At 40.7% G+C, this 25499-nt stretch overlaps 1 protein-coding gene across 5 annotated transcripts in view; it reads left to right on the top strand.

The window, feature by feature from the left end:
* Positions 1-25056, top strand: part of KCNU1 (potassium calcium-activated channel subfamily U member 1) — a 163577-nt gene extending 138521 nt beyond the window's left edge. For 3 of the 5 annotated variants that reach the window (XM_077144622.1, XM_077144620.1, XM_077144619.1), the window contains exons 23-28: positions 3414-3500; positions 5726-5800; positions 8730-8869; positions 19921-20115; positions 21861-21974; positions 24454-25056. In XM_077144622.1, coding sequence (XP_077000737.1) covers positions 3414-3500; positions 5726-5800; positions 8730-8869; positions 19921-20115; positions 21861-21974; positions 24454-24849 — 1007 coding nt within the window. In that variant the 3' untranslated portion in view covers positions 24850-25056. Of the gene's footprint in view, positions 1-3413; positions 3501-5725; positions 5801-8729; positions 8870-19920; positions 20116-21860; positions 22077-24452 lie in introns of all 5 variants that reach the window. The other 2 variants (XR_013169158.1, XM_077144621.1) reach the window with 2 other exon arrangements.
* Positions 25057-25499: the final 443 nt, after the last annotated feature.

The raw sequence follows: 25499 nt of genomic DNA, 5'->3' as shown, positions 1-25499 counted from the left end.
TGGCACATTTAAGAGGTTGGGCCAGACGTCCCCTAAGATCCCTTTGACTTTGAGGATTCCATAATGGGCGTAACCTACAGTTAAGTCCTCTGGCATTCTAAATCCAATGAAACATGATAGCCATCTTCAAATGGAGCTTTTGTTTTCCTATTTCATGGAAAATCACAGAGTTGTAAGTGCTATTATTATTGTAGTTATTAAACAACTATCAGTGAATATAGCAAGTGATATTATTATCAATAATATCAATATATTTAATCAATAATAATAATATATTATAATGAATAAGAGGTATTATTAATTAATTCCACTGGATCATATAAATGTTTGGGTTACTATACCTAGTTTCATGATTGGAGGATGAAGTACAATTCTCTTAATATTCAAGGTGATTTCAATATATGAATTCTGAGGAAATTATCTCTAAATTTCCTTCCAATTTCTATACACTAAAAATGTCATATTTCAGCTTCATATTAGAAAGAGCTGGTGAAAGAGAGGCTGGAATCTCTTCATGATAGAGATCATGTCTTATTCACCTTTGTTATTTCCCTTGGTACCGGCACAATTGCTATCACATAGTAGATGCTTAATAAATACCTATTGAATTAAAACTAATGAGCCAATGAGCTACACTCCAGAGGGATTTCTTTATAGTCCAAAGTGTGCCAGAGATAAATGAGCCTGCAATATTGTGCCTTTCTCATTTCCCCAAAATGGGAATAGGCTTACATAGTGTTCTTATGTTTAGAATTTGACTAGCCACTCAGTTTAAAGCACTATTACTGGAGGATATTCTGTACTAAAGTTGATTTTCAATTGAAGAAAAAAAATTAAACCACAGTTTGAATCTCCTGCATCCAGCCCCTTCTCTTAGGGAATTGACCCTGGGTATCAGAGGCGGTGTTTTGTCCTCAGGCTACGCAGCTGCTGACCACAGCTATTCCGCTTTAGATGGAGTTTGAGAGGTCAGACATCAAAATAGTTGCCTGTGAAGTTTTCCGTAATTATGGCTGTGGCTTAAATATGTTCATAAGTCAAATAGCGAAACCAAAAGCGCTCTCTGATTCCTAGGCACTGTTGTTAGGTAAAGAAAATATAAGGTCCTTGGGACAAAGGAATAAACTGGTAATCTATCTAATCTTTGCTAGGTGGTCTGAGCCAGCTACCTGACATATGCTAACTAAGAAACTGAACCTCAACTCTTCACCCACATTGTCAGTGCTTTTTTGTAAGACAGCACTAATAATTAAGCATTTCGTGGATACAGAGTGCCATGAAAAGCCATTCTAAGGAGATTTGAGCCATACCTCTGCTTAACTAATCTGAAAGTCCAAACAGGGCTGTAATTCTGCCTCATAAATCCTGATCTTAGCAATTAGGGTGACTTCTCAGATTTACACAGCTTATTGGGTGTGGGGGTGCGAGGATGTGCTTGTGTGTGTGTGTGTGTACTTGCCACTTTTTATACCTGGAGAGCAAAAAAGAAAAAACAGAAAAGAAGTATTCACTTTAAAGATAGTGTGGGATATGAGCTCACAATATGAGCGTGGGATAAACTGGCAACACTATAAGCCATCCAGTTAATAGTTTGGGTGAGTTGTCCTTCCTATTTATTTTTAAAAAAGAATCTCATCTTCTTTACAGGCTAGAAAGAAAGCCTATGCTTCCAATTCTGGTTACATACGTATTTAGTGATTTTTAACCTTTCATTTATTTATTCATGCACTCAACAAACTATACTGATTTTGAATGATGCGTAAGGCCCTCTGTTATGAGTTAGAAGGTTGCCCCAAGCAATTGATTGGTTTGGTAGAAGGAGGGAGAGGCGAGAGGAAAAGAGAATTGGAAAGAAGGAAGAGAAACTGAAGAAATGTAAAAGGAGTTTAATTGTCGTGAAGGCTGAATAGGTTTTTTCTCAAAAGATGAAGAAAGTGTAGTGAAATCTTTGTTGTGTGGGCCTCATGCCATTCCTCGGATGGAAGTTGTCACACGCATTTGTGTGATGTGGAAATCAAGGACCACACCTTCACATGGTGAGGGTCGTCAACTTTGTTCCTCTGGTCCTGTAACGTTTTGAGGACCTTTACAGGGGGCATATGACCATCCTCAGGAACATAACTCAGAAACTCCACCATAGGAATTTGCTTGGAGTTTGCATAAAGAAATTCCCAATTCTCAGAGAAGGCTTTGGTTCTCTTAACCATTCTTTCCATTTCTTATTACTTTCGTGCTGTATGTAAGAAGTAAAAATGGGAATACCTCATTCCAGGAACTGAAAATAAGAATGAAAGAATTCTGCTAGGAAGTAGGGAATAACATCTTCTGCACTGAACACCAAAACAGAACTAACCGATGGACATTTTTCCTTCTCTTCCTCTAGAACAGTAGTTCTCAACCAAAGGCAACTTTTCCCACCAGGGATCACTTGACAATGTCTGGAGACAGTTTCAGTTGTCACAAGGTTGTGACACTGGCATTGTTGTGCTGCTGGCATCCAGTGGACTAGATATCTCACAAAGCCCATGGCAGTGCAAGATAGCTGGTGTGGGAAGGACCCAGTGCAAAACATCAGTAGTACCAAGATTAGGAAACATTGTCCTGGAATAACTGGTGAGGCTTCCATGGGATCAGTGAGCTTTCCCACATCTTCATGGTCATAATGTACTTACATATAGAGACAATGTAGGACCATCAAGGCAAGTCCATGCAGTGTCTCTCCAAGGGACATTCTGGGGGTGTGAAGCAGCAGAGGTGAGGGCTCTCCAAAGGATCAATATGAAAGCCAGCCTTCCCGGACATCTTCATGGAAATTTTTAGATTTCTCAGTAATGCTCTAATTATGGCCCTGTCAAGTCACAAGGAGAACAGGTTGGCAAACCTAGGTACCGAACTAAATAATCTGTGGCATAATCTAAACATATAACAGTAATTAAGTCTGACAACTTAATATGCTACTGAAATTTAAATGTACAGTAGTAATCTACAATTAAGCAATCTTTTGTAATAGCACCCTGCCAGCCTGGAAGATTTCAGGTATAGTATAGTGTGCTATTAAATAGCAAAAATATTGACATTAGTAAAGTATATCCAGGCAAAGATCTGACACATATTCAAATTAGCCATTGCTCCACAAGGGAAGATAGAGCTGCAGAAATTCAGTGGCTGTCCTTCAGCCTGTGTCAAAAGCAACTACTTAAGCAGTCCTTTCAGCTGATGTCAATGTGCCTGTGCACAATTAAAACATTTGCCTCTGACACTCATGGTATTCTCAGCCCTTTATTATCAGGGAACTGGAAGCAGAAAATGGGGTTCAAAGCAGAAGTTCCAGTTGAGGAATTTCCCCTTTGAGTGAAACTGATCTCATTAATTTACTGAAAATGCTGGTAGATTGAACTTGTATATTTTAATAGGGCTACAAAAGAGGTACACGGAAAATGGCTTTGAAGTTGCTGCTGATTTGGGAACAAAATCCCATCCATCATTTGATCTTAGGCAAGGTATGTAAACCCTGGGCCTCAGTTTCATCCTCTTCAAAGATGATATAACTACTTAGTTCACAAATTTGATGTGACAATTTTATCATTCTTAGGTCCTTCAGTGTCTACTCCTCTTGGCAGCCAGAAAGATCTTATTCACAAATATTTATCAAATATCAGTTCTCTATTTTAAACACTGTAATGATGACCCAAGGTCATCATTACAGAAAAACCATGTCAAGTTTTGCAGGCCAGTAAGGAGACTGAATTCTCACCTGCATCCTGTTATATAGGGACTTTCTCATATCAGGACTCGAATCGCATTCACCCCACCTGGGAGGGTTTGACTTATCACTCAGAACTGTTCCTATGTCGGAGAAGCCTGCCTCCAAACCCTGTCTAAAATTACCTCCCTCATCTCAGTCGTGACCCATGAAGGTTAGATTATTTTCTTGGCACCCATCATTACCTGAAATCCCTCTGTATTTGCAACCCACTGTATGGAACAGGAACAGGGGACAGATGCGGAGGTGTAAATATCTGTGGAAGGCAGGCAGAAGAGGCGTATAAAGCATCTAGCACAATTCTGGGAATAAAGGAGAACCTCAATTCCCTCAATTCTTCCCACATTGTGGAATTCCCAGAGAATTTTTAGGAAAAACAGTTTAAGGTATTTCTGGTGAATTAGGGATATCTGATCTCCAGCCTTTGATGCAAACCTATCTTTTAAATAGCTGTGTGAATTTGGATTAGCTCTCTGGGCTTCCATTTCAGCATCTAAAAGTGAAGGGTTTTACTAAATCCCTAAGGTCTCTGCTTGCTCTGACTGTAAACTAAATGTGTGGGGCTCTTCATGTGAAGCTTCTTATTTTTATCCTGTATCCACCTTAAAGCGTGACCCAGAATTTTAGTGAATATCATAAATGGATTCAGCTCTACTCTTGATCAAGTGGCTATTTTACTGAATATTTCTTGGGGAGATGAGAAAGTATTACATATAGAAGCACGGGGCATCCTCTCCAAAGAAACCAAGCAAACAAACAAAAAAACCTTTGGACTTTCTATTTTCTCCACTTCCCATCTCAGTGGCCAGACTGTCCATCTCCCTTCCTTTGCTGTTCAGGTTGTTTTATCCATATTGATTGATCATCTCCATTCATTCCATATCCCACCCACTCTTGCCCTACCAATTTCCTAGCTCAATAAACAAAGGACCCTCCAAAGAGTTCACCCTCTTCACAGGCAGCAGAGAATTTGAACTTACAAGTTGAATTTTAACTTTCGCAAATTTTTCCCATAGCATTCACAGAAAAGTAGCCAACAGTTTTAAAGCCTGATTTCTGAGATAATTGCTTTTTTTTTTTTTTTTTTTTTTTTTAATGGACCTTAGCTTTCCATCTCTCTCTTCCTTTTCTTTTCATTTTTGGTTTAGCTTGGGGACCAAAATTATGATGTTACACTTCTTTTTGAAACTCTTCCTGCTTCACCACATCAGAAAGCTGTATTCCAGGCCAGTCCTATGTATGGCCTCTCTTTTGGAGTTAAGGCACACAGAGGTGAATAAAATGCCCTATTTCCTGAGGCAAGAGGAAAGTTTGCCTATAAACTTAAGCACAGTGGTCAAGGGCCCCAAGTGACCTCCCATCACTGGCTTTAAAAATCTCCCAAGACACCTGGGGTAGTGGCAGATTCTAATCAGAGGGAGGGAGGCAGCCAGTCTCCCTGTGAAGAAAGAGGATGTAAGCAGGGACTCAGCCCAAAGAGGAGCCCAGAGAAACAAGAAGCAACAGGAACCAGATGCCAGTGGCAGTGTTTCCAAAACACTCATGAAGCCACCCTTCTTATACATTTATAATTTCCTAAAAGTTCTACAAGAAAATTGACATGGTTTGAGGCACTGCCTGGCAGCACTACCACTCCATGGGGAATAGCCCTGTTTTAGTGACAATGTCACTAAGCAACTCCTGAGAGAGCTTTGCCTTTTTTGTAATTCACTTGCGTTGTCTTCTAGAAAATACACACACACACACACACACACACACACATACTTCTCAAAAATAGTGACAAAGGCCCCACTATTTTTCTTCCCTAAACTCAGCAAAGAATTTGGGATTTAGGCTTGAGACTATCATTGCTAAGATAAAGCACCAAGTCACATGATGTGTTTTTATGTCCTTGTCAAGTTTTGCAAGCCACTTTGTTTGCATTTGTCATCTCTTTTCTGCTTTGTGCTGTCTCACCCACAGAGGGGATTACACGAAACTCAACTGGCGTTCATGAGAAGTCAGAATACCGAAGGATCCCCATATTGACTGAACTGAGTAAGTAGTGTTTCAAAGGCAAAATAGAGAAGTCTTTATGATGCATAACTGTCATCCCAGGGTTTTTTAGAATCCACAGTCAAAGCATCAAGGAACCAGATAGAGCCCAGAGAGCAGCAAGTGTTTGGCTGGGTGTTCAAAAGAGTTTGTTGCCCACAGATAAGTGGCATTGTCCAGCAGAATCTGTTATACCTGGGTGTCAGGGAACAAGAATAGCAACTGCCTTCTCCACTCTCCCAATAGCCAGAACAGAGAGACCAACAATTGGCTCAGTCTTATCCAGAAGGAATGTCTCATGGAGGAGGGCATGGATTTACAGACTGCTAGAAAAAATCTCCCTGTACCATTTTTTCTCTCCTATCAGGAGGCTTTAGGCCAGGTACTTCTTTTCCTATAGTGGTGCCAGGGCTGGGTCTAAGGTGAGGGAAGTGAGGTAAAATTCAAGGAAGCTTTCATGCCCACAGTCCTTAAATGTGGTGTCCCAATTATTTCCCTTGCCTCATCTTAGTCCCAGCCTTGAATAACCCTCTTCTAAAATGGAAATACCCTCTGGAGAAATAACACAATAAACTGATATCTCTCACCAACACCTTATGGAAAATGAGCTTTTCTGAAGCTTTCCTAAATATAAGAAACCTTGGGTACAGAAAGCAAAGTAAGATGTCTCTGTGCATTTTAGGGGAGTATTGGTGGGGCACTAGGTGACTTGCTGAGAATGAGATACAGTAATTGGTGAGAAAAGGGAGAAAAGATCAAAGAAGGGGAAGATGGTACCTTTTACACAGATTGAACCAACTCAGTGATGATGATCTCTAAAGCAGATCTTGGGTATATGAGCTGACCTGCTGCAAAGTATAGTAAGATGCTCAGGAGACATTTAATTTAGAGGTTCTAAACTTAGGGAGACTTGTATATCAAACTGAATAAACAGATATTGTCACTCTAGAAATAAAGGGCTTAGAGAGGAACCACTAGGTGACAAGGGGGCACCAACTCATGATCTGGGAGTGACGGGGTTCAGCATGGAAGGCAGTCCAGTCATTCTGGGTTTTGGAGCAGTTTCAGCTTGGGGGACCCCAGATCCCTTATCCTGACCAGTACATAACAGCTTATTTGCAGTCACCTTGAAGCTGTTGGTGGATTTGTATTTTTATTTTTCTCTCCTTCTTAGCCTTCTCCAACTCTGAGGCCTATTTACACGAAGCATGTTGATTGGAATAAGATCCTATTGTGGTTGGGAGGTGATCAGACAGCTTCTCTCTGACCCAGAAGTATATCTGGTCACTCTCCAGGGACTTGGAGGCTTTGTTGACTCAAGAATTTGCAGCACCATGCAGTCCCTTGTCAAATTAGGCTCACAAGTCACCTGTTGGCTGACTCAGTTTTGTGTTCTTTGGCTGGCTAGCAAGGGTCATGCTGAAATTGACAGCCAGCAGAATGTACAGTGGCTTGTGGGAAAATGACTAGGAAAACTGAAGGTGGTGGTTGGGGATGACACAGCAAGATATGGACAAAGGTTCATGGGATATGCGTGTGTGTTGGGGGTGCCGTGCAGGAAAGGAACGTAGGTGTGCATAGGAGACGTGGGCTGATATTAGTCATATCTTGCTCACCTTTTATAAAAATTTTGCTGTGCTTGGAAGAAAATGTCTCGCTGATACCACCAGTATGTCACTTTCCCCCAAACGTACTAAAGAATAGCTTAAAGAATTAATAATCCAATCTTAGCAAGGAACGTATTCCAAACTGAATGTCTAGTAGATTTGCTTTCATCCGTAATGGGACTGTCATGGACTGTGAAGGAGCTGAGGCTTCACCTTATTTGCAGACTAGCAAGCTAGCCTGCCACAGGTTATGGGCGCTGGTAGAAGACACAAGACTCAGTCTTGGGTCTAGACGAATAAGCGAAAGTTTTATTACTCACAGCAATAACAGTAGACAGAAAAAGCATTTTTATGCTAGTTGCCCAAACCACAGTTTCCACAGGGTGATGTGAAGTGGGCCAAGGGATATCCTGCATCCACAGAGTTATTTTATGAGAGAAGAACTGATTTAGGGAACCAGAATATTTCATAGTGGGAAGTAAGTATTCTGCCCTTTGTTCTGGTCGAAGACATCCTCTCTATCTTCTAGTACTGGTCTTTCTACAAATATCTTTGAAGCCATGATCTTGGGATAAAAGCATTCAGTCCATGTCTCTCCTCCCACTCCCCACAGTGACTGGTTTTATTCATTTGAGAAGCTGCCCACAGAGAACTGAGTTGTAGGCTGGGGCCAGTGCTAATGGTTCATTTGGCCACTGCTGTACTGTCCCCAGTTAGGACTATTCTCTAAGCTCTTGCTGCTCAGAGTAGTTTATGCACAGAAGCATGAGTGTCACTTGATAGCCTGGTGGAAATGTAGAACCTCAGATTATACCCCAGACCTTGTGTAACATAATCTGGAACAAGATATCCCTCATGTGATTTCATACACATATTAAATTTTGAAAGGTACTACTCTAATCCATTCTAGGCCCAGATAACGCTAGGAGCCCTAGTAAATACTAAGTCATCTATAGCATAGTATTATGGAAAAAAAAAATCTATACCTGGGGTTGACCATACGTCCATATTTAGGTCTGTTATCTCAGTGCTATTATTGATAGTGCCCCTTTTACTTCCAAACATGCCCTGGTTTGGAAGACAAATTATATAAGGATGATAATCAGAATAGTTCTTTACAGAAACCTAGTTTGAGGTACAAGGATACCCCCTATTGATAAAGCATAGTCAAGAGAGACCTTAAAGTACAGGAAAATCCCACAGAGACCCAAAATTGGCATGAGATCCTTTCATCAAGTCGTTACCCGTTTGCTACCTTGTACGGCAGCTTCCTTTTTCTTAAGCTTGTCTGCCTGCCTTCCCTTTTTGCCTCTTTTGCCTTGCAGAAAATCCTTCCAACATCCACTTTATTGAACAGCTTGGTGGAATGGAAGGGGGCCTCTCAGGAACAAACCTGCATCTCAGCACTTCCTTTTCCACAGGCGCTGTCTTTTCCGGCACCTTTTTGGACTCCCTCCTGGCCACGGTAAGTGCAACTGAGCCGAAGAGCCCCAAAGACCAAGCTTCCCTTGCTGAGGGGAAAGTAAAGGGGGTGTCACACCTCCCAATTCTAAGTTCTCTTTGATTTTTCACATGGAATCCTTCCCCTTTACTCACAACTACTTGACAAGGGAAGCAGAGTCTTCACATTTTCAAGATTAAAATTTTGAGGTCCTCAGAGCTGAAACAGTTGATCTCACGAGGAATGAGCAACTGAACAGCAAAGTGCCTACCTTTTAACTTCAATTCAATCTCAACAGACCAGGCCATCTTGTGTCAGAGCTTAGGAGATACTTTTTCTCTTCTCTACAAGATCTCCCCAGTGGCTCAGTCAGAAATCAGCCACAAAGGGACACAGTGGTTTCAAGAAGTTATTACTGGGACCAACAGCAGGGGTTTCAAGGAAAAAAGAATTGTTCTTTGGTGGTATGAGTCTTGTTCAGAACTTAGTCAAACCTCCCAGCACGTCCCCACTCTTTTGGGATATGTTTTTTACTACATGAGGTACAATTTCAGCACCTCTTCAGCCGCTAAACAGATCCCCTGCAAGAGTCCCAGGATTCCCATAAAGAGAATGGGCTCCCTGGACAAAGACCTGTTGAATACCTACTCTGTTGGGGACTGTTCTAGGTCACTGGTGGCACAGCAATGATGAAAGAGACAAACGTATCCACCCATGTGGCGCTTATTCTAGTGGAAGAGATCAATAAACACATGATAAATTAGGAACATAGAAGATATGTTAAGTGGTTACAAGGACCAAGGAAATGTGGAGAAAGGAGATTGTGTTTGGTGAAGCAGTTGAATAAGAAAGGAAGCTCTGAGAAGGGGGTATCTATGCAGAGAGAGCAGACATTCAGATCTTTAGGGAAGAAGCATTCCAGGAGGAAGAAAGATGGGCAGAGACAGTGAGCTGGGACCATGCCTGCTGTGTGCAAAAGGAATTGGAATTTGACTAAGACTCCCTCAAAATCTGTGAACAACCATTTGTAATGACTGCAGAACTCCTCCAAAGAAAATTATGTAACCCGTTACCCCACCAACTCCTACACAAATTTTCTAAGCAAGCAAGTGATTCAATGCACAGGCTCTGAACAGAGTGTGATAAACTCGTTGCTTTCTGGAATTCCATGTAGAAGAGGCATCATTCCTGAATTGCCGGGGTGCCCAAAAGGCACAATTTGCACTTTTGGGGGAGTGTGGGGAGGGCACATGCATGCCCCTTTTGGCAGCAGTGGCTTCTTCCTGTGGGGATCATGTTGTCCTGGTCTCTGTTTCCTGAAATCATGGATAGGGTCTCACAAACCCCATGGAATTCTCAGAAAGGGAACACAACTTCAGTGCTAGTTTAACATTAAATGAGTAAGAAAACTCTTAATGTCCTAAAGGGTAAAGCAGCATTCAGCCTTGACTTAGTCAGGTGGAAAGATGTTGGAGGGAGTGGCCAAGTTTCTTTTCTGGGAAAGTGTTTCTATCATAGAAAGTATTATATCAATATCTGTCTGACTCTGATATGTCAATTATGTCTTTAACGAATGACTGGAAAGTGAGGCAGAAAGTAACTTTCGTTGAACTTGTTGTGTCTGCAAGATACATTTGAGATGACTGTAAGGTCCTGATTCTCCTTGGAGATTCTTAGATGGCAAGCAGCTTCATGCCTTAGATTAGTTGGAGCCTAAACTTAAACCCCACTGGCCCACAGTCATAGGCACAAAATCCTGAAATTCTATTGAGATTTGGTCAGAAGGATAAGATGGGCAATGAAGGACTAGAGGAGTAGACATAAAAACAAATGAACACCTGATCCATGCCAGGATGGGAAATGTGAATTCGGCAAAAAGAGGCATTTGCAAGTGGGCCCGTGATACTTCTCATCACTCACTAAATGAGTGGAACCTTATATGACCTTTCATTGGGGTATTTTCTCCCTGAATACCTTCATGTATTACATTGATGGGCTTCACTCAGGGGAAGAAGATGTTCTAGTCATGCTGGAAAATGAACTGAACTATGTAAAGTCTTAGTAGTCTCTTCTGAGGCCCATGGCAAAGTTTGTGGGGGAGAGAAAAGGCCCCGTACTGTGGCCTAATATAGGGGTAGCCCCATTCACTCACAGCTGCATTGGACCCCCAGCTGTTCCTTAAGGACTCCTAGTGAATGCATAGTTTAGGACTGGCTCTCAACTGAATATGGGCTGGGGATGGCAGAGGAGGCACCAGGATGGAAGGGATTTTTTATGTGAAGGTGGCCAATGTGGGTCTTGAATTTCTAAATCCCTCTACATGATGGCCTTGTGTCCAGCTGCTGAATTCTAAATTATACATGGCATGAAAAAATTAGCACATTTCAACAGTATCTAGAGTTTCATCTCCAAGTCTTCACTCTCTAGCCATGACAAACTGAACTAGACCTTTGAAAATAATCCGTGAACGCTTTGCACACGTTTTCCTGTACCTCTGGTTCTCCTTGGCCTTCTAAGGATGGGGTGACTTCCTATCTTACCAACCACGTAGAAAGGAGGAAGTATCTCCTTACTCTAAGAGCTGACCTGAGCCTCCAAGTCCATTGTTTCATCTCTTCCAGGTACCACTAGATCTTGACCGGCTTTTTGATCTTATCTCCTGATCACATGGGAATGAAAGCAGTAGCCTCAGAGAGAAACAAAATATTGATCCTCTTTATTTAAGAATATTTTGGTCCACACTGGAGGCTCTAGAATATGTTCTTGAGCATTCCGTTTCATTCTGCGTACTTATTGGAGCATCTTTTTGCTGAAGTATGTGAGAGGAAGCAAAAGGTCTTTGTCTCCCAGTTATGGGGCACATGGTTACCATTCCCTCTAACATACTCCCATGGTACTAATGAGCACAGCTCTCCTGCCCCAGATCATATTTTCAAATGTTTCCTAACCCAGACTTCTAAGCAGCTGCTTGTGATATGCTTTGTTATCAAGATAATATTAATAGCTATGCCAGTGATAGGAACAATAACACCTCTGAAGCACATGCATTGCACAAAAAACCCTTTTGCATCAGCTTCATTGCCTTTTTAAATTCTCTTTTCAATCCAATTAGAAGAATAGTATCAGCTTCATTGAAAAGATGAGTAAGCTGAGGCTGAGATATGGTGTTAGTTTCCCAAGGCACCAGACTGGGTGACTTCAAACAGCAGACTTTATTCTCTTACATTTTGCGAGGCTAGATACCTGAAATCAAAGTGTCAGCAGGGCCATACTACCTATAAAAGCTCTAAGGAAGAATTCTCCTTTGCTTCTTCTTGCCTTCTGATGGTTACCAGCAATCCTTGGCATTTCTTGTCTTTTTGCTGTGCCACTCTGTCTCTACCTCCATCGTCACATAGCAATCTTTCCTCCGTGTCTCTGTTTCCTCTGCTCTTGTTATAAAGGCACCAGTCATTGAATTTATGGGCCACCCTATCCCAGAACAAGCTCGTAACTTGATCATATCTGTGAAGATACGATTTCCAAAGGAGGACACATTCACAGGTCCTGGGTGGTTATGAATTTGGGAAGGATACTCTTCAACCCAGTGCAGCAGGGTATTAATAGACCTAAGTTAACACCATTTATAAATGGCCAGTTCATTTTATGACCCAAATTTATCTAATTCCAGAGTCAGACCTCACTATGATGATCAACTGTCCTTCCCAAAACCTATTTCTGTGGTCACTGGTATTGTTCCAGTGCACTGATTTTCAAATTTTGCGTAGATAGGCCCTTCTCTCAGTATGCTGAAGGGCTGTGAGGTTTGGGAAGCTTGAGGAAAAGAAACCTGCCCCAACCCTCACTCCACCCCACCTATACCTCTCCCCTCCATCAGAGCAGCTCCACTTTCCTCTGTGCCATACATGAGCTTCTGGGTAAGATTTGATTTGGAGAAAGATTTCTATTTCTAAGTAGTATTCGAAAACCAGTCCCTATAAGTGAGACTGTGTGACCAACTGTTCTAGTTTGCTAGCTGCTGGAATGCAATATACCAGAAATGGAATGGCTTTTTAAAGGGGTAACTTAATGAGTTGCTAGTTTATAGTTCTAAAGCCGAGAAAATATCCCAATTAAAACAAGTCTGTAGAAATGTCCACTCAAAGGCATCCAGGGAAAGATACCTTGGTTCAAGAAGGCCGATGAAGTTCAGGATTTCTGTCTCAAGTGAGAAGGCACATGGTGAACACAGTCAGGGCTTCTCTCAGCTGAAAGGGCACATGGCGAATATGGTGTCATCTGCTAGCTTTCTCTCCTGGCTTCCAGTTTCATGAAGCTCCCCGGGAGGCGTTTTCCTTCTTCATCTCCAAAGCTTGCTGGCTTGTGGACTCTGCTTGTAGTGCTGCAGCATTCTCTGTTCTCTCTGAATCTTTTTCTTCAAAATGTTTCCCCTTTTATAGGACTCCAATAAACCAATCAAGACCCACCCAAATGGGTGGAGACATGTCATCACCTAATCCAGTTTAACAACCACTCTTGACTAAATCACATCATCTAGGGAGATGATCTAATTACAATTTCAAACATACAGTATTGAATAGAGATTATTTTATCTTTATGAAATGATATTTTGATTAAAACATGGCTTTTCTAGGGGGCATACTTCCTTTCAATCCAGCACACCAACAGAGAGGCATAAAATAAAAGAAACAGAACCTTTGTTCTCTATTCTGAGACAGAGTTACCATTTCCAGCCAGGACCCCCATGCCAGAGGCAGGAGTGGGCATTTACCCTATCCACACGTCCTGTTTGTCCCATCATTCCCTTCCCAGGGAACATCCTCAAGGTTTGGCTCTTCCAACCTGTCACCCACTTTACTGCACCAAGAGATAGGTTTCCCATGGCCCATTAGTTTAAGTGTTGTCTGGCACAGTCAAAGGTTATTACTGGAATCAAAATGTTTGTTTCTCTGATGCTCATACTACATAGAACTGATTCCCTCAGGGAAAGGGGGCTACTGCCTCTGCAGTTTCTGAAGCAGAATGAATCCAATCACGGTGAACTGCATTTTCATCCTAATATTTGAGAACCCTCTTCTTCTCATGTGCACTCAGAGGCCTTAAGAGAGCTTCTGGGACTTTGCATCCAAAGAACTCTTCGTAACCACAGAAGAGAGTGAGGCAGCAAAGCTTACAGCCACCTGCTGTGAGCTCCTCATTGCTTAGAAACACTAAGGTTTTGTCTAAATTTGAAAACAAATTTTGTGTTCCACTCTTATATGAGGTCCCCCCTCTTCCAAAATCTCCTGATACAGTTGACACCACAACTTCTCCCCTGGCATACCATTGTAAACTCTTATACCAATTGGAGAAGCGTGACCCAAAGTTATAATTCTCATTAACTTCAATCCTTCTTCTATAAGTTCAATGCTGTAAAAATTAAAATATGGGCAGTATACTTCCGGAGAAGATGGCGGCTTAGTAAGACGCGCGGGTCTTAGTTCCTCCTCCAGAAAAGCAACTAAAGAAACAGAAACAATACGAAACAGCTCCCGGAGTCACGACAGAGACCAAAAAGACAGCGTACCCCATTCTGGAACAGCTGAACGGGCAGGGAGAATCTGCTGCGGTGAGATACCCGAGGGGCGCGCGTTTTCCCGGCCGGGGCGGCTGGCGACTGGGGTCCCCTCCACGCACGTGGTTCCCCGGTCTGACTGGGAACATTGGATAGCGGGGCCCTCCCGTCATGCTTGGCGTTTCGGGCCAGCTGGGCAATTAGGACCGGCACTCTCCCAAGCCGTGGCGGCCAGCGACCCCCGCCTCCACGCGCGGTTTCCCGGGCCGACTGCCGTGCAGACAGACGAGCGCCACGAGCGCCACCTACTGGGCAGGAAAAGAAAAACAGAGCCCAGAGATTTCACAGAAAAACCTTTCAACCAGCCGGGTCCCACACCCAGGGAAATCTGATCAAATGCCCAGACACCAGCAGAAAATAATGGATGACGCTCGGAAAATTGAAGATATGGCCCAGTCAAAGGAACAAACCAATAGTTCAAATGAGATACAGGAGCTGAGACAACTAATGCTGAATATACGAACAGAAATGGAAAAACTCTTCAAAAACCAAATCAATAAATTGAGGGAGGACATGAAGAAGACATGGGCTGAACAAAAAGAAGGAATAGAAAATCTGAAAAAACAAATCACAGAACTTATGGGAGTGAAGGACAAAGAAGAAAAAATGGAAAAAACAATGGATACCTACAATGGTAGATCTAAAGAGACAGAAGCTACAATTAGTGAACTGGAGGATGGAACATCTGAATTCCAAAAAGAAACAGAAACTATAGGGAAAAGAATGGAAAAACTTGAGCAGGGGATCAGGGAACTGAATGACAATATGAAGCGCACAAATATACGTGTTGTGGGTGTCCCAGAAGGAGAAGAGAAGGGAAAAGGAGGAGAAAAACTAATGGAAGAAATTATCACTGAAAATTTCCCAACTCTTATGAAAGACCTAAATTTACAGATCCAAGAAGTGCAGCGCACCCCAAAGAGAATAGACCCAAATAGGCGTTCTCCAAGACATTTACTAGTTAGAATGTCAGAGGTCAAAGAGAAAGAGAGGATCGTGAAAGCAGCAAGAGAAAAACAATCTGTCACATACAAGGGAAACCCAATAAGACTATGTGTAGATTTCTCAGCAGAAACCATGGAAGCTAGAAGACAGTGGGATGATATATTTAAATTACTAAAAGAGAAAAACTGCCAACCAAGACTCCTATATCCAGCAAAATTGTCCTTCAAAAATGAAGGAGAAATTAAAACATTTATAGACAAAAAGTCACTGAGAGAATTTGTGACCAAGAGACCAGCTCTGCAAGAAATACTAAAGGGAGCACTAGAGTCAGATACGAAAAGACAGAAGAGAGAGGTATGGAGTAAAGTGTAGAAAGAAGGAAAATCAGATATGATATATATAATACAAAAGCCAAAATGGTAGAGGAAAATATTATCTAAACAGTAATAATACTAAAAGTTAATGGACTGAATTTCCCAACCAAAAGACATAGAATGGCAGAATGGATTACGACCCAGCAATACCACTGCTAGGTATCTACTCAAAGGACTTAAGGGCAAAGACACAGATGGACATTTACACACCAGTGTTTATAGCAGCATTATCTACAATTGCAAAGAGATGGAAACAGTCAAAATGTTCATCAACAGACGAGTGGCTAAACAAACTGTGGCGTATACCTACGATGGAATATTATGCAGCTTTAAGACAGACTAAACTTATGAAGCATGTAATAACATGGATGGACCTAGAGAACATTATACTGAGTGAGTCTAGCCAAAAACTAAAGGACAAATACTGTATGGTCCCACTGATGTGAACCGACATTCGAGAATCAGCTTGGAATATGTCACTGGTAACAGAGACCAGCAGGAGTTAGAAACAGGGTAAGATAATGGGTAATTGGAGCTGAAGGGATACAGACTGTGCAACAGGACTAGATAAAAAAACTCAAAAATGGACAGCACAATAATACCTAAGTGTAATGTAACTAGGTTGGAACACTGAATGAAGCTGCACCTGAAATATGGTTTTTTGATTGTTTGTTTGTGTGTTTGTATCTTTTGTTTTTGTTTTTTTTCTTTTTCCTTTTTATATATATATATATATTATTAGTATTATTATTTTAATTCTCTTCTCTATATTAACATTCTATATCTTTTTCTGCTGTTTTGCTAGTTCTTTTCCTAAATCGATGCAAATGTACTAAGAAATGATGATCATACATCTATGTGATGATACTAAGAATTACTGAGTGCATTTGTAGAATGGAATGATTTCTAAATGTTGTGTTAATTTCTTTTCTTTTTTTTGATTAATAAAAAAAATTAAAAAATAAAAAAATAAAAAAAAAAATATGGGCAGTATCAAAGACTCAAGCAGAACCCCCATTTAACTTTAAAGTAATGGCATTTCAGAAGTTCACATGATATCATAGAATATCCATCCATTCATTTTCCTCACTTCTAAGAAAATTGAGGCCCATAGGTGTTATGTGACATTCTCAAGGCCACACATGTTTAATTGTAGCTTTCCTACCATTTAACCTCATTCTGAATTAGAAGTATTTCTCAAAGAATGTTGGTTTTGAGGCCTTCTGAGATTCTCAGAACAAAAAGCAGCAAGTGTCTAGGATATTAGCATCTGCACTATTAGATAACGTGCAAAGTTAAGAGAGAGACTCCAACATGCATTCCAGCTAAAAGTTTAAACACTCTGAGTTGTGGAATTTCATAACATTGAAAATCTGAGTTCCAGCAAATATAATTATATTAGAAACATCATCCACATTTAGGAGTCCCAATGTATTTCAAGTATTGTTCAGCTGGCAGACACTTTTGAAACAGAAAGAAAGAAAAAGAAAGGAAGGAAGGAAGGAAAAAAGTAAAAGAAGGAAGGGAGAGAGAGAGGAAAGGAGATGGAAGGAAGGAAGGAAGAAGGGAGGGAGAGAGTGAGTGAGGAAGGAAGGGAAGGAGGAAGTGTGGGTGAGGGGAGGCCAGCTAACCAATAAGGCCGGTACCAAAGAACCTTGACTAATAAGAATGAGATGAACTCACAGAGCAAGGGTGACATATAAATCCCATTATTTCCCAATTTAGAATTGCAATCCTTTTGATGTCAAAACTGAAGAAATGATATATTCAAGAGCTAAGACTCTTATTTAAATATGTAAAGCACATGTTTCCCTAGAGCCTCTGACACGAGGATAACCCTGGTATTTACACCTTTTCTTTCATCAAGGAGGAATTATTCTAACAGCATTATGTGTGATCACTCTACACGGTGGCCATGCGCTCCTAAAATGATTGTGGCTCAACCTAGATTTACATCTTCCATTCCCTTCTGGGCTTCAAGGGGGTGGTTTCATAAGCACCCTTCGGATGGTAGTGAGATAGGATGAAGAAGAAATAAAAGAGGGAGTAAAACCTGTGAGAAGCTTTCAGTTTGGAGATTAGGGCAGAGAAGGCATTTAAAGCCGTCTTTTTGATGGAAAAATATTGGGCAAATTCTTTCCATTTTCTCTGCTTTGTAGGATTATACTATTTCCTAGGCTAACTTGTCCCAATGGCCTCTATATTTTACTAGCAATACTTGTTTGTCTAAAACCAACTATCTATTGCAGTCAATATTCTTACAAATTTTGAATGCCTACTGTGTTCAAAGCGCAGCTGAGAACATATGCATATTAAATAGACAAAGTCCAGTCTCTGAAGTAGCACATAATTTAAGTAAGGGTGGCTCAGATTGTGATCTGAGCACCATGCCATCAGAAACACCAAGGGGGCTTTCTAACTTCCCTTTCCCACTCTTATTCATAAATTCTGCTTTTGTAAGGTTGGAATCCCAGAAGGCCACTCATTAAAATCACTCCAAGTGGTTCAGGGTCCATGACAACCAAGTCTAAAGGGTTGGGAGTTTGGTGATGTGTGTTGTGTTGTACATCTCATTGAATCCTGCAAACAATGCTAAAAGGTGGGGGTTATTATGTCAGTTTCGAAGATGATAAAACCATTGCTGAGAAAGAATGCAGGAACTGAGGTTGGATAAGACAATTCAGGATTCAAACTCAGGTGTATTTCATACAAACAGTGAACTGTAAAATACAGAAGAATAAAGTGGAGAAAAAGCAGGTGGCTGTGGGATTACAGAGAAAGGAAAACTTCATTCTAATGAAGAGACCCAGGGAAGAGTTCACAAAATTTAGGAGAGATGATCTAAATGCTCAAGCACAAAGGTGTGCCGAAGTGAAAGCGTAGGTCAAACACCTTCAGGCAACCCAGTATGCACCAGAGTGAACAGTTCATGGAAGAGAAGATGAGCCCAGAAGAGACGGTGTGTCAGATCATGGGGGTCATGGTAAGGAGGCAGGACTTGGCTTTACAGCAGGGGTATGGAACTAAAAGTACAAGGAGATGGATGGCATGATCTGATTTGTGTTTCTGGAGATACTCTGAAAGCGTTGTGGAAATTGGATTGGAAATGAGAAAGCAAGCCAATGCAGGAAGACTAGTAAGGTGGTTGTTATAATAGTCCAGGCTGCAGAAGATGAGCTGTTGAATTGGGAGTGGAGAGAGCGAATGATACAATTTCTAGAATAATAGCAATTGAAATCATTCCTGTTAGTTATTGTAATGGAATTATTGACTTTTTACAGGTAATTATGAACATATACATTCTCATTTCTACTGGAGTAAAATTCTAATTTAGACAAGGAATAGAAAGTTTAAAACATTACATATGAAATAGATTTGAGAAAACCCAATGGGGAATAATATATTGCAGTGACATTTACAGGGAAGTCAATGTCTAGTCCATAACTGAATGGGGAAATGGAGTTTAAAAAACAGCTATGATTGTTCAAACTCGAGCTCATTTCAGAATAAGAAGTTGGTCCACATGTCTGCCTCTGATTTCATTTTGAAACCAAAGATTCTAAAATCCCACTTCTTTACTTATCCTGTATCTAGTAGATGTGAAGCACATGATAAGACCTATAGGAGGTTCAAATCATCTATAAATTAATACCTGTCCTCAAGCAGGTCACAACCAAACAAAACATATAAGTAAATTCATACCCAGAGTATTCATGTGTATATGATAATATCAATGGCCCCCAGCGGAAAATCTATAAAAGCCTCACTAAATATATGTTTTTAAACAGATGTTGATAATTATTAAGACATCTGTGGTCTGATTCTTCTGATCAGTTTTGGGAGGGAGACATCCTTGGGGTCATTATCATTACTTATTTTCTTTTTCATTTTCCTGTCCTACAGTATAATCTCAGAGGAAAAAGAAATTGGGTCAGAGTTGTTTTCTTTGCAGTTTACCTAACCTAGCATGCTATGCAAACTGCCAGCTTTTTGCTGGTTATGGTCATAATCATGAGAAACATTTAACTGCACCATCAGGTAAATTTCCAACGGTGACACCCCCTAGATTTCCAGGTCTCCACACCTCTGGATTTGACATACTGTTCTTGCAACTTTTCACATGACTTGTCTTTGCTTTCCAGGCCTTTTACAACTACCGTGTCCTGGAATTACTTCAGATGCTGGTGACAGGAGGGATAAATTCTCATTTAGAACAATATTTTGATAAGAGTAAGAGTACTGGGCCATCCAACAGCTGCTCAGCATTCTTGCATGGAAGAACACGGTGTAAGCTGGGGCTTCTGTCCTTAAACCAAACCATTTTATCAGACATTCAGGTGAGTTTCACACTTCCTTACCTTCCTTACCTTTCTGAAAACAGTCTGGACTATTTGGGTTCCTAGATGGTTGATAGCATAAATATAATAATAACCGTAATTGTAAAACAACAGAAAACTAATAATACCTTCCATTCCTAGAATAATTTACAATTTACATTGCATTTTTCCATTTTATTTTTTTGCATTTATTTTTCACAACAATCCCAGAAAGTAGATACAGCAGCTGCTATTATCCTCATCTTACAGATAATAAGATCCAAGTCTGCAGGAAGCCTCAAAGAGGCCCAAGTATTTGAACCTTGATAAGAGTATTAATAATAGTTGTAATAGCTAATATTACTGAGTACTTTCCCTGCACTTATTATGCTTCATTTCTTTTGGTTTTGCTTTTCTCTACTTTATCCATTCAGTGACTTAAATGGTAGGCACCTTTACCAATAACTCTTAATGGATAAAAAAAAAATCAGAAATGCATGTACTTACCCACAGTCCCAAAATCTACCAGTGGTAAAGCATAGTTTCATCTAAGGCAGTCTGACCATCTCCCATATCTGAACCTCTAAATAAATCTGATTAGAATAGCTGAAATCAAGCAGAGGGATGCTGTGTTTGGGTCTAAGACCCTGACTGGACTAGGCAGCAGAAAATGTATGTCTTTGTAGCCCAGGAACTAGTAAACACTGGAATACAGCAGGAAGAAGATAGCAATTCTGGCAAATTCCAGTGAGGTCTCTGGGCATTTAGAGATCTGGGTACAATCTATCCCAGAAATCGATGATCTAGTTATTAGTGGGGTGCCTTATGGTTTAATTCTAAATGACATGACATCTTGCTCTCAAGGAAACATCTTTTGCTGGTTCAGAGGATATCAGCAAAGCCCCTTTGCTGGGAGCAGGCTCTTCCAGACCTCTGAACCTGCTATGTCTCTAACATATGCTCAAAGGGGCAAATTGTGTGTTCTGTGCACTTGAATTCTAGATGCAAACCACATTCCCAAAGCTTACTTAGTCCAGTCCAGTTCTTTGCATTTCTGTGGCCCTAGATTCCTTAGCTAAATTGACTTGTGAGTGATGAGAAGTCTAGGAAACTGCTGGTGATTTCCTGTTGGTGTTGAAGATTATAGATTTGCCTACAAAGACCAACACATCTATCCTTTCTCTCTTCAGTTATGTCTTGTCCTCACTTTGTTTACCCTGAGGAATCACAGAACTGGACAGATGGTTGTCTTTTGATTTCACTGAACCTATTTGCTGCTTCTTGTGAACATGCTGTCCTTTAGGAAGGATTTATCAGCTATAGCCTGAGAGCAGGGCCAAAAGCAACACCTGGGGCTGTGATATGTTTTTGGGTGGGGTGAGAAGATGACTCTATAGGGATCACTTGACATCCCAACTCATTAAGCATCTCAAAAATGGAATTTTCCATCCTATTGCTAATTGTAAATTCTAATGGTGACCAAAAAACAATAGCTGGTAATAAGAAAGAATCTGCCATACCATAACTAGCAGAAGCTCTTGAAAGGACCAGAATAATTAAAAAAAAAAATCACTGGGATTAGAGTCTCAAAACTAATTATAAACCTAATAACTAAGTCACTTGACATTGTCACCTTGAAGATATTAGGAAATAGCTTTCAGATCTTCAAATATCTACTAGAAGGAAAGAAAATGACATTCCAAAAGCGCTTGACATTGCTTAGTGTAGATGTCCGGTTGCTATATATTTTTCTTTTCTCTCTCCAGCCAAGAGACAACTTTGGGCAAGTGTTCTGTGGCTCATTAGATAACTTTGGAATCCTGTGCGTTGGTTTATACCGCATGATCGATGACGAGGAGCACAACCCAGAACAGAAAAGGGAAGTATGCTAGTTTGGAAAGTGCTACCCACCCATCTGAACATAAGAACAAAAGCTGCTTTATTTACTGTGTAAGAAAAGTCCAAGCTCTGGATCCACAATTGTAAGGAGGAGTTCAGGGGATGCAGATAATGGTGCAGAAATAAATAAGAATGATATATATAACATGGGACCTGATATTAGGGTGCAGTTAATATTGGCCATGCAAGGAGGTTGCAGGGTCTGTCTCCAAAGAAAAATGAAATGTAGACCCATATTTTAAATCAGGATTCTTTTGTAGTTTTCCTCTCATGTCTATGCAATTCTCAAAAGCAAGCTGATAGCCACTATCCTTGCTAGAGAGATTCACTTGTTCTTTGCTGGACTCATTCAGTAATTAATTATCGAATGAGTCTTTTCCAGCCACTATGTTTTGCAAATATAAATCAGGGGAGGGATAGGTTCAGATTTTAACGTAAAGAAAGATCATTCCAACAGCAGATGGGAAGATAGAGGAGATGTGTGTGGTGAGCAGGAGGAGAAGAGAGAAGGGGTAGTCTACAGACAATGATAGCAATGTAAGCCCAAACTAAGATTCTCACAGTGGGAAAGGACAGTCGTCAGCAAAGGAGGAAGAATTAAAAATCACTGAGTACAGATAGACCGATGGAACCTGTGTCAGGAGAAAAGGTAAGGAAGTCAAATCAATTCAAATGGAAGGGTCTTAAAGAGAAGGAAAGACATTTTTTTTTCCACTCATGAGAGGAAAGAAAGAATGAATGCAAAGGCAGATTTATCTGTAGGTGGGGACTGTGGTTAGGACATATTCATTTTGGTTAGGACAATTGGATTTCACAGCAAACAGGCATAGTCATTGCTGAGAAGATAGAAGAACTATTATAGGTTAAAGTTTAGATTTACTGCTGAGAGGAACAGAAGAGGAAGCCCCTTGTGAGATTGTAGAAGTAATAGTGGACAACAAAGAGAAAAGACAAAGGATTGTAATTCTCAATGAAGTTTAAAAGTCGGTGTCTTCAGAGTAAGGGAATAAGGGAGAAAGGATGATGGAAAGTCATGGTAGAACATAATTTGTTGAAGCTTGAGATTTTAGAGGTGACGTGAGGAGCTGACAACATCTGGGACATGGCCAGGGAAGTGGGTTAAAGATAAAGATCACTGGGTGCCAGAAGTCAAACAATTGCGTATGACTGCTGGAGTCATAAGCCACATGACACTGCAGGCACCTTGTTGATGGTGCCACTAGTGTTGGAAAGAAAAAAATGCTCTCTATGAAAAATGCCTAAATCACCATGAGGTCTAAATCTCCATCAGATGACACTGCTGATGCTGGACTGAGAGCGGTAAGGCTGTTGAGCATCAGCCACAAGAGGGTGGAGGAGAGATGATTTCTGGAAACAGCACGGGGAAGTGTGTATAATTCCATCCCCCTCCCCACCTCCCAGGAAGACCCGTTCTGTGGGACAGGGGCCTTGGGAGAAAATGCAGCCTACACTGGAGAGGGCCACAGACAAGGTGACCCCTCAAGGAAAAGGCAACAAGTGAAGGATTTCTGTTTTAAAGGGTACATGTGGTGGTAGTATACCTTGTTTCATAAGGAATAGGGGTTGCAGAGGACTTAGTGTGGAAAATAACAAAAATGGGAGGATTCTTCAGTGAAGGAAGGTCAATGATGCATTGAGACAGGTGCTTTGGACATAAGTAATGATCATCTGAGGCAGCAGTAAAGAGATGCAAGATGAAAGTCATAAATGGTTATCCTGCCTCAAAGTTCTGAGGTGAACACTGGTGTATTAATTAATTTGACTCACATATATTGAGGATTTGTTATGTACCTGATATTATGTTACATCACCCTGCTTCCTTCCAAAATTTTTCCATGCTAGTCCAAGTTCTGGGTCTTTTTTAAACCTCATTGACATTCACTATTTGTGTAACAGTCAGAGTTTTAAATAGATCTTTAGTTAAAAAAAAGTTACTCTTCTTTGATCAGGCCATCTATGCCTCAGCCAGGCTGAGGTGACTTGTATTCTTGTGGTTTTAACAAAGCTTGACTACATGCTATTTTACCAATTAAATTCATTATGAGGACAATTAAAAGCAAATAAACCCAGAATCAGAAAAATCATTAATGTTCAATTAGTCCAAAGCACAGCTCCAAACCTCTTCCATTAAATAAATGAGACCAAGGTCCAGAGAAGGGACAGAACTTGTTTAAATTGAGAGATGGTTGGTGTTGGGAGACAAAGGTAAAAGCCAATTTCCTAATTCCTACCACAGGACCTTTTCTCGTGTACCATGTTCCATGAGCTCCATTACAAGTAAATAATTACAGAGATATTTACTACTAATCAGAAACCAACAAGGCAAAGTGAAACTAAATATTTCTTCCTTGACCAGCAAAATAGCTTCCTTATTTAGGCCTGTAGCCACACTGTCCCAAGCGTACAGGCTCAGAACTCATCTTTGGCTTCTCTTACAGGTTTGTGATTACCCGGCCGGCCAAAGATTTCAAACTACTGCCCTCAGATCTTGTGTTTTGTGCCATTCCTTACAGCATATCTTTTTACAAAAAAGATGATGCTATATCTCAAAATTTGTATGACGCTATGAATCTAGGGTCAGCAATGCAACAAAAATCTCCAGATTTAAATTCTCCCAGAATTAACCTAGTTACCAAGAACCCACCATCACCTTCAGAAGTCCCATCTTTAGAATTGAGAACTAGCTGCTTTTCTGTGTCTAAGCAAACGGTGTTGAATCAGAGTGGTAAGCTATCATTCCAGATATATCCAGATGACAACAAGAAAGAAAATATAAAGGTAAATATGAAGGAAAACATACAAGAGGATTCTTCTGCATCTTTAAAACTGAAGTAACCCTGTCAATATTCTCCACAAGCTCCTAGCTTGCAATTTACAAGGCATCTCTGGAGATGGTGACTTTGGACAAGGAAAATGAAAATGGAAGCATTCCATTTTTGTGCCCATTCCTTAGTGGTAATCAGCAAGCCCTCACTGTTGGGGAAGAGACAAAAGTCTAATTGAAACCCACTGGATCTGGCAACATAAATAAACATATGCCTCTGCAAGAAAAGTTCACTGGTGTGTTTCCATTGAGCAGAGAACATGTTGTTTTGAGTTGTATTGAAGAAGTTCTTTAGCACTTGCTGGGTTCCCCAGATCAGGGATTATAAGTAATCAAGACAAACATGAAAAGGAACTAGAGACAGGAGACAAGACGTGAAGCATCCCCCACATAAAGCATCTTATATTCTTGGTCTTGAAGCAGGCAAATAGTAAACTATATATTTTGCTCACCTTTTTTCCCTCATGCTTTTCCTTTTTCTATCTCTTTGTGTAGGAAGTGAGAAATACCAGATGGGAAGGGCTAGTTTGAATTGGAAAATGTGTGTCTATGAGATTAGGACCGTGAGTATGCCTGGGACATTGAAGGTGTTTAATAAGAATGAATATTAGAGTATTCTGAGATAGGGTGCCTGGGTGGAGACAGGTTGAAATATATAGTC

The sequence above is a fragment of the Tamandua tetradactyla genome, chromosome 26 (genome assembly GCF_023851605.1).
Source record: "Tamandua tetradactyla isolate mTamTet1 chromosome 26, mTamTet1.pri, whole genome shotgun sequence".
In the NCBI taxonomy this organism is placed as follows: Eukaryota; Metazoa; Chordata; class Mammalia; order Pilosa; family Myrmecophagidae; genus Tamandua; species Tamandua tetradactyla.
This window is presented reverse-complemented; position numbering and strand designations above follow the sequence as displayed.